General features: G+C 44.0%; 1 protein-coding gene across 1 annotated transcript in view; it reads right to left on the bottom strand.

Moving 5' to 3' along the window:
• Nucleotides 1-371: 371 nt before the first annotated feature.
• Nucleotides 372-9262, bottom strand: part of FBXO9 (F-box protein 9) — a 163907-nt gene continuing 155016 nt past the window's right edge. The window contains exons 12-13 of the mRNA XM_063916701.1: nt 2364-2518; nt 372-1346 (exon numbers count right to left, since the gene is read on the bottom strand). Coding sequence (XP_063772771.1) covers nt 1238-1346; nt 2364-2518 — 264 coding nt within the window. The 3' untranslated portion in view covers nt 372-1237. The remainder of the gene's footprint in view (nt 1347-2363; nt 2519-9262) is intronic.

The raw sequence follows: 9262 nt of genomic DNA, 5'->3' as shown, positions 1-9262 counted from the left end.
GTTAGTGCTTTGAGCACAGAAAAAACACTGAGGTCGTACACTGAGGTACTCTGGGATATGGAGGGGTGGAGAGTTCTAAATTTAAATATTCAGTGCCTTTGTTTCTGCTACGCCGTCCATATCCCAAGAGTACTCCAGTGACCCCTAGTGGATGAAAAAGAAAGTGTTCAGGTCTTACTATCCCTTCCAAAACCAAGTTTCACTTTCATATGGAAAAGGAAAAAAAAAAAACGTTAGGAAAGGTGAGAGAAATAATTACAGGCTTTAAGAAAATAGTTCCATTGAAAAATGACCCCCTCGTTCCTGCTAGGTTACAAGCCAATGTTCGTTTTGCCAAATGGTTTACAAACCTTGGAAATATTGCAAACGACTTTCAGCACATTAATTATATAATTACATACTGTACATATAGATATATACATACATACCATTAGCAATAGTTAATGACCGTCACCATATTTGAAATCCTTAAAATGACTACTTAAGCTTATAAAAAACTCTCTTTATATTTATCATTTATATATTTTCACCTATAGTTTAGACTGTAATTTAGTGCCTACGCAGCAGGATACATAATGCTGACTGGCTTTTCTAAATAACATACATTTGTAGGTAGTAATCCATCATTCCTTTGTTGCATTGCTAGTGAAAACCTCACCTTTTCAGCGAGCAACAGGACTATGAAAATAAAAATGATTTATTCCAATATAACTGAATGTTTTGGGGACCCTTTATGGTTTTTTTTTTTAATAATTATTATATATTTTTTTACCTGTGACCAGCATATGGGTGGAGACCCTTCATTTGTGACCACATCCTACCGACAATATGCCCAATAAATGTATTAATTTCCAGGCATAAGCTGGGCTGCATTGAGAGAATGGCTTCAACCGTAAGGGTGTTCGCACTGGTCACTGGCTACTTTCCTAAAGAATGTACCAGCATTTTGAAAGATGGAAATACTAGGGTTTGTTAGGCTGTGTGTTAGATGATTGCGTAGAATAAAATAACATATAACAAAAAAAAAATCGGCGTGTGAAACAAATTCTAAATTATTAAAACATCTTGCAAAATACACACTTTTTAGAAGAAAGATTTCAAGTTTAGCAAAATTAAGTCTGTCCCTAAATGGCCCAAAAGAAAAGTGAATGCACCCACATATAAATCTATGCAGTGTGCTCCAATGCTGTCCTCTATCAGAATAAACCATGCAAGACTGAAGAGAAGACCTTCCAACTTAAAGAGGTTTCTCAGATACAGCAGTGAAACTCTTCACACGAGCAAGGAACAGTGGTGTGTACATTTTATCAATGTCAAACGCTGTGACCGCCGTCTCTCCAGTCGATCTGCAAGAAAACAATGGAGTGTGGATCAATCCAAATAACATGTTATGCACATAAAACTGTAGTTTAGATAGCTAATCGAGGTCTGTAGTGTGCCGCTGAGCTGACACCAAATGGTAAAGTCTGGAGATGTTTTACGTCAAATACTATATACTGTGTGCCTTGGCTAAGGTTTGCATTGCAAGGCTCTGGATGGCCCCTAGTGGCCCTTTAGTTTCTGCGCTCAAGACCCTAGTTAACGATACAATATCCAAGGAAAGATATATATATATATGAAACAAAACGCATCAGCCAAATTTGAAAGAGTCTGGTCTCCATGGCTGGAAATCTCCCCACTCCCACCTGGTCTCTCAATCATAGTGGGCACTGTAGTGCTATTGTGTCACTGCATGAATGCTTAATGATGTATGCTCAGATGTTTGGCTGCTGAGCTCTGCGTGTTCGCCTAAATACATGCTCGACTGAAGAGGTCCTGAATTAGATGATTTCTCTTTACTATGTTTCTTTCTATGTTTTTTTTTTCTCTCTTGTACCCTTTTTGGTTCTTTTCTGTGTGGGTTAGTTTAAGGGTAAAAAAACAAAAAGCTTAATGGGGATTTCTATATTAGTTGCGGATCTTGCAAGTCCAAGTGTTTCGAACAAATGTATGTCTTTGCTCATTTCATCATAGACACAGCCTGTTACTCCACTGATGTAAACTTATCTCATGGGTGTTGATGTGATTTGTTTGATATATGTGATATGCCATTGCTATGCAATTTCTGTAACTTAATCTCCATTCTATTGAATAAAAATGACTATATACTGTAATTAATATGTTTCAATATCATATGATCCAGTAAAGAAAAATATTGACAGTCAGAATGCAAAAACGGACAATTTATCAGTGAACAGGTTGACATTCACAGTCAACATGGACCTAATGATGATGTCAACATTACAGATTAAAGGTTCGGATACTATACACAAACCTATTTTAAACAAACAAACATACCCTTTAATTAATTTTCTCAAACTTACTTATAAGTAATGTGACAAGAATGATGAATCCAAACCAGTTTGTTGAATTTGTGGCGCCCACTTGAGCATAGCTGAAGCCCCACATGAAAGCTGTGGTCAGTTTCCTGCACCGGGGAGCGACGGATATAACGATACCTTTGGTACTCTGTTGATTTCTGCAAATAACATAGAACATGGAAGACTATAGACACCGCATATTATGAGAAAATAGGAATTTGATACCTACCAGTAATTCCTTTTCTCGTAGTCCGTAGGGGATACTGGGATGGTATTAGTACCATGGGGTATAGATCGGGTGCACTGGAGCCTGGCACTTTAACAAATGTTCAGTGTATGCTGGCTCCTCACCTGCTGCAGTCTAGGAAAACTGTGCCCGAGGAGACGGACACACTTTGAGAGAAGGAAAATAGACAACAAAAGCGGTGAGGCAACGAACCAACACACAACAGTAAAAGGATGGCAATGCTAACCAGATCAGGAACAGGGACAGCAACTGCAGCAACAACCAAGAAATCTTACAACCAGGTAAGCAGGAAACACAAAGCACTGAGGCAGGCGCCCAGTATCCCCTACAGACTACGAGAAAAAGAACTACCGGTTGGTATCAAATTACTATTTTCTCTAATGTCCCAGGGGATATTGGGATGGCATTAGTACCATGGGGAAGTCACAAAGCTCCCAAAACTGGTGGGACAGTAATATGAACACAGAACACCAGACAGTCAGTATGGAGTGATATAGAGAAGGATGAGACCAGCACACAATGCCTCACAGCTAAAGTAGCGCTTTGCCAGGCATAAACCACAGCCTTAGATAAGGTAACTACTGGTGTCTGATATATATATATATATATATATATATAGAAAATCCACAGAAGAAGCAGTTTCACACTTCCAAATACAATTGAGGCCGGTGCCCGGTCAGAGAAATAATGCAGAAAGTTCCAAGAGTAACCACCAGAGGGATCAAACTCAGATAAACCAGCACACTGCTTGAATGAAAGACGTTTTACTTATTTCAAAAGAAAGTGCAGATTATAGTAGCAAGCATATGGCACACTTATCTTTAGCAGCATGAGAAATTGAACAGTGGATACCTAACATCCCGATGTTAAGTATCCACTGTTCAATCTCTCATGCTGCTAAAGATAAGTGTGCAATATGCTTGCTACTATAATCTGCACTTTCTTTTGAAGTAAGTAAAACGTCTTTCATTCAAGCAGTGTGCTGGTTTATCTGAGTTTGATCCCTCTGGTGGTTACTCTCGGAAATATATATATATATATATATAGCATGTATGGACCGGCACTCCTCCTGATGACTAAACGTGACCCTGGTGCCTCCTGATAGCAATTGTGTAGTATCCCAATAGAAGACAGCGGCACTCAAGGCTCTACAAAAATGAAAAACTGTATTCAAAAGTGAATAAACAAGCTTGTTTATTCACTTTTGAATACAGTTTTTCATTTTTGTAAAGCCTTGAGTGCCGCTGTCTTCTATTGGGATACTATATATACATATATATATATATATATATATATACACACACACAGGTTGAGTATCCCTTATCCAAAATGCTTGGGACCAGAGGTATTTTGGATATCGGATTTTTCCGTATTTTGGAATAATTGCATACCATAATGAGATATCATGGGAATGGGACCTAAATCTAAGCACAGAATGCATTTATGTTTCATTTACACCTTATACACACAGCCTGAAGGTAATTTTAGCCAATATTTTTTATAACTTTGTGCATTAAACAAAGTGTGTCTACATTCACACAATTCATTTATGTTTCATATACACCTTATATACACAGTCTGAAGGTCATTTAATACAATATTTTTAATAACTGTGTGTATTAAACAAAGTTTGTGTACATTGAGCCATCAGAAAACAAAAGTTTCACTATCTCACTCTCGCTCAAAAAAGTCCGTATTTCGGAATATTCCGTATTTCGGATATTTGGATATGGGATACTCAACCTGTATATATAATAAGAATTTACTTACCGATAAATCTATTTCTCGTAGTCCGTAGTGGATGCTGGGGACTCCGTAAGGACCATGGGGGGGGGGGGGGGGGGATAGCGGCTCCGCAGGAGACTGGGCACAAAAGTAAAGCTTTAGAACTACCTGGTGTGCACTGGCTCCTCCCCCTATGACCCTCCTCCAAGCCTCAGTTAGGATACTGTGCCCGGACGAGCGTACACAATAAGGAAGGATTTTGAATCCCGGGTAAGACTCATACCAGCCACACCAATCACACCGTATAACTCGTGATCTAAACCCAGTTAACAGCATGATAACAGAGGAGCCTCTAGAAAAGATGGCTCACTACAGCAATAACCCGATTTTTTGGTAACAATAACTATGTACCAGTATTGCAGACAATCCGCACTTGGGATGGGCGCCCAGCATCCACTACGGACTACGAGAAATAGAATTATCGGTAAGTAAATTCTTATTTTCTCTAACGTCCTAAGTGGATGCTGGGGACTCCGTAAGGACCATGGGGATTATACCAAAGCTCCCAAACGGGCGGGAGAGTGCGGATGACTCTGCAGCACCAAATGAGAGAACTCAAGGTCCTCCTCAGCCAGGGTATCAATTTTGTAGAATTTTACAAACGTATTTGCTCCTGACCAAGTAGCTGCTCGGCAAAGTTGTAAAGCCGAGACCCCTCGGGCAGCCGCCCAAGATGAGCCCATCTTCCTTGTGGAGTGGGCATTTACAGATTTTTGGCTGTGGCAGGCCTGCCACAGAATGTGCAAGCTGAATTGTACTACAATCCAACGAGCAATAGTCTGCTTAGAAGCAGGAGCACCCAGCTTGTTGGGTGCATACAGGATAAACAGCGAGTCAGATTTTCTGACTCCAGCCGTCCTGGAAACATATTTTTCAGGGCCCTGACAACGTCTAGCAACTTGGAGTCCTCCAAGTCCCTAGTAGCCGCAGGCACCACAATAGGTTGATTCAGGTGAAACGCTGAAAACACCTTAGGGAGAAACTGAGGACGAGTCCTCAATTCCGCCCTGTCCGAATGGAAAATCAGATAAGGGCTTTTACAGGATAAAGCCGCCAATTCTGACACGCGCCTGGCCCAGGCCAGGGCCAACAGCATGACCACTTTCCATGTGAGATATTTTAAGTGGTTCAAACCAATGTGACTTTTGGAACCCAAAAACTACATTGAGATCCCAAGGTGCCACTGGAGGCACAAAAGGAGGCTGTATATGCAGTACCCCTTTTACAAACGTCTGAACTTCAGGGACTAAAGCTAGTTCTTTTTGGAAGAAAAATGACAGGGCCGAAATTTGAACCTTAATGGACCCCAATTTCAGGCCCATAGACACTCCTGTTTGCAGGAAATGTAGGAATCGACCCAGTTGAATTTCCTCCGTCGGGCCTTACTGGCCTCGCACCACGCAACATATTTTCGCCAAATGCGGTGATAATGTATTTGCGGTTACATCCTTCCTGGCTTTGATCAGGATAGGGATGACTTCATCCGGAATGCCTTTTTTCCTTCAGGATCCGGCGTTCAACCGCCATGCCGTCAAACGCAGCCGCGGTAAGTCTTGGAACAGACAGGGTCCTTGCTGGAGCAGGTCCCTTCTTAGAGGTAGAGGCCACGGATCCTCCGTGAGCATCTCTTGAAGTTCCGGTTACCAAGTCCTTCTTGGCCAATCCGGAGCCACGAATATAGTGCTTACTCCTCTCCATCTTATCAATCTCAGTACCTTGGGTATGAGAGGCAGAGGAGGGAACACATACACTGACTTGTACACCCACGGTGTTACCAGAGCGTCTACAGCTATTGCCTGAGGGTCCCTTGACCTGGCGCAATACCTGTCGAGTTTTTCCCAACGGTTTATAATCATGTGGAAGACTTCTGGGTGAAGTCCCCACTCTCCCGGGTGGAGGTCGTGTCTGCTGAGGAAGTCTGCTTCCCAGTTGTCCACTCCCGGAATTGCTGACAGTGCTATCACATGATTTTCCGCCCAGCAAAGAATCCTTGCAGCTTCTGCCATTGCCCTCCTGCTTCTTGTGCCACCCTGTCTGTTTACGTGGGTGACTGCCGTGATGTTGTCCGACTGGATCAACACCAGCTGACCTTGAAGCAGAGGTCTTGCTAAGCTTAGAGCATTGTAAATGGCCCTTAGCTTCAGGATATTTATGTGAAGTGATGTCTCCAGGCTTGACCATAAGCCCTGGAAATTCCTTCCCTGTGTGACTGCTCCCCAGCCTCGCAGGCTGGCATCCGTGGTCACCAGGACCCAGTCCTGAATGCCGAATCTGCGGCCCTCTAGAAGATGAGCACTCTGCAACCACCACAGGAGGGACACCCTTGTCCTTGGTGACAGGGTTATCCGCTGATGCATCTGAAGATGCGACCCGGACCATTTGTCCAGCAGGTCCCACTGGAAAGTTCTTGCGTGGAAACTGCCGAATGGGATTGCTTCGTAGGAAGCCACCATTTTACCCAGAACCCTTGTGCATTGATGCACTGAGACTTGGCTCGGTTTTAGGAGGTTCCTGACTAGCTCGGATAACTCCCTGGCTTTCTCCTCCGGGAGAAACACCTTTTTCTGGACTGTGTCCAGGATCATCCCTAGAAACAGAAGACGAGTCGTCGGAACCAGCTGCGATTTTGGAATATTGAGAATCCAATCGTGCTGCCGCAACACTACCTGAGATAGTGCTACACCGACCTCCAACTGTTCCCTGGATCTTACCCTTATCAGGGAATCGTCCAAGTAAGGGATAACTAAAATTCCCTTCCTTCGAAGGAATATCATCATTTCGGCCATTACCTTGGTAAAGACCCGGGGTGCCGTGGACCATCCATACGACAGCGTCTGAACTGATAGTGACAGTTCTGTACCATAAACCTGAGGTACCCTTGGTGTGAAGGGTAAATTTGGACATGAAGGTAAGCATCCTTGATGTCCCGAGACATCATGTAGTCCCCTTTTTCCAGGTTCGCAATCACTGCTCTGAGTGACTCAATCTTGAATTTGAACCTCTGTATGTAAGTGTTCAAAGATTTTAGATTTAGAATCGGTCTCACCGAGCCGTCCGGCTTCGGTACCACAACAGTGTGGAATAATACCCCGTTCCCTGTTGCAGGAGGGGTACCTTGATTATCACCTGCTGGGAATACAGCTTGTGAATGGCTTCCAAAACTGTCTCCCTGTCAGAAGGAGACATCGGTAAAGCCGACTTTAGGAAACGGCGAGGGGGAGACGTCTCGAATTCCAATTTGTACCCCTGAGATATCACCTGAAGGATCCAGGGGTCTACTTGCGAGTGAGCCCACTGCGCGCTGAAATTCATTGAGACGGGCCCCCCACCGTGCCTGATTCTGCTTGTAAAGCCCCAGCGTCATACTGAGGGCTTGGCAGAAGCGGGAGAGGGTTTCTGTTCCTGGGAACTGGCTGATTTCTGCAGCCTTTTTCCTTTCCCTCTGTCACGGGGCAGAAATGAGGAACCTTTTGCCCGCTTGTCCACGAAAAGACTGCGCCTGATAAAACGGCGTCTTCTCATGTTGAGAGGCGACCTGGGGTACAAACGTGGATTTCCCAGCTGTTGCCGTGGCCACCAGGTCTGAAAGACCGACCCCAAATAACTCCTCCCCTTAATAAGGCAATACTTCCAAATGCCGTTTGGAATCCGCATCACCTGACCACTGTCGTGTCCATAACCCTCTACTGGTAGAAATGGACAACGCACTTAGACTTGATGCCAGTCGGCAAATATTCCGCTGTGCATTACGCATATATAGAAATGCATCTTTTAAATGCTCTATAGGCAAAAATATACTGTCCCTATCTAGGGTATCAATATTTTCAGTCAGGGAATCCGACCACGCCAACCCAGCACTGCACATCCAGGCTGAGGCGATTGCTGGTCGCAGTATAACACCAGTATGTGTGTAAATACATTTTAGGATACCCTCCTGCTTTCTATCAGCAGGATCCTTAAGGGCGGCCATCTCAGGAGAGGGTAGAGCCCTTACAAGCGTGTGAGCGCTTTATCCACTCTAGGGGGTGTTTCCCAACGCACCCTAACCTCTGGCGGGAAAGGATATAATGCCAATAACATTTTAGAAATTATCAGTTGTTATCGGGGGAAACCCACGCATCATCACACACCTCATTTAATTTCTCAGATTCAGGAAAACTACAGGTAGTTTTCCTCACCGAACATAATACCCCTTTTTGGTGGTACTCGTATTATCAGAAATGTGTAAAACATTTTTCATTGCCTCAATCATGTAACGTGTGGCCCTACTGGAAGTCACATTTGTCTCTTCACCGTCGACACTGGAGTCAGTATCCGTGTCGGCGTCTATATCTGCCATCTGAGGTAACGGGCGCTTTAGAGCCCCTGACGGCCTATGAGACGTCTGGACAGGCACAAGCTGAGTAGCCGGCTGTCTCATGTCAACCACTGTCTTTTATACAGAGCTGACACTGTCACGTAATTCCTTCCAACAGTTCATCCACTCAGGTGTCGACCCCCTAGGGGGTGACATCACTATTACAGGCAATCCGTTCCGTCTCCACATCATTTTTCTCCTCATACATGTCGACACAAACGTACCGACATACAGCACACACACAGGGAATGCTCTGATAGAGGACAGGACCCCACTAGCCCTTTGGGGAGACAGAGGGAGAGTTTGCCAGCACACACCAGAGCGCTATATATATACAGGGATAACCTTATATAAGTGTTTTTCCCCTTATAGCTGCTGTATCTTTAATACTGCGCGTAATTAGTGCCCCCCCCCTCTCTTTTTTAACCCTTTCTGTAGTGTAGTGACTGCAGGGGAGAGCCAGGGAGCTTTCCTCCAACGGAGCTGTGAGGGAAAATGGCGCCAGTGTGCTGA

Source organism: Pseudophryne corroboree, chromosome 4 (assembly GCF_028390025.1).
Source record: "Pseudophryne corroboree isolate aPseCor3 chromosome 4, aPseCor3.hap2, whole genome shotgun sequence".
In the NCBI taxonomy this organism is placed as follows: Eukaryota; Metazoa; Chordata; class Amphibia; order Anura; family Myobatrachidae; genus Pseudophryne; species Pseudophryne corroboree.
This window is presented reverse-complemented; position numbering and strand designations above follow the sequence as displayed.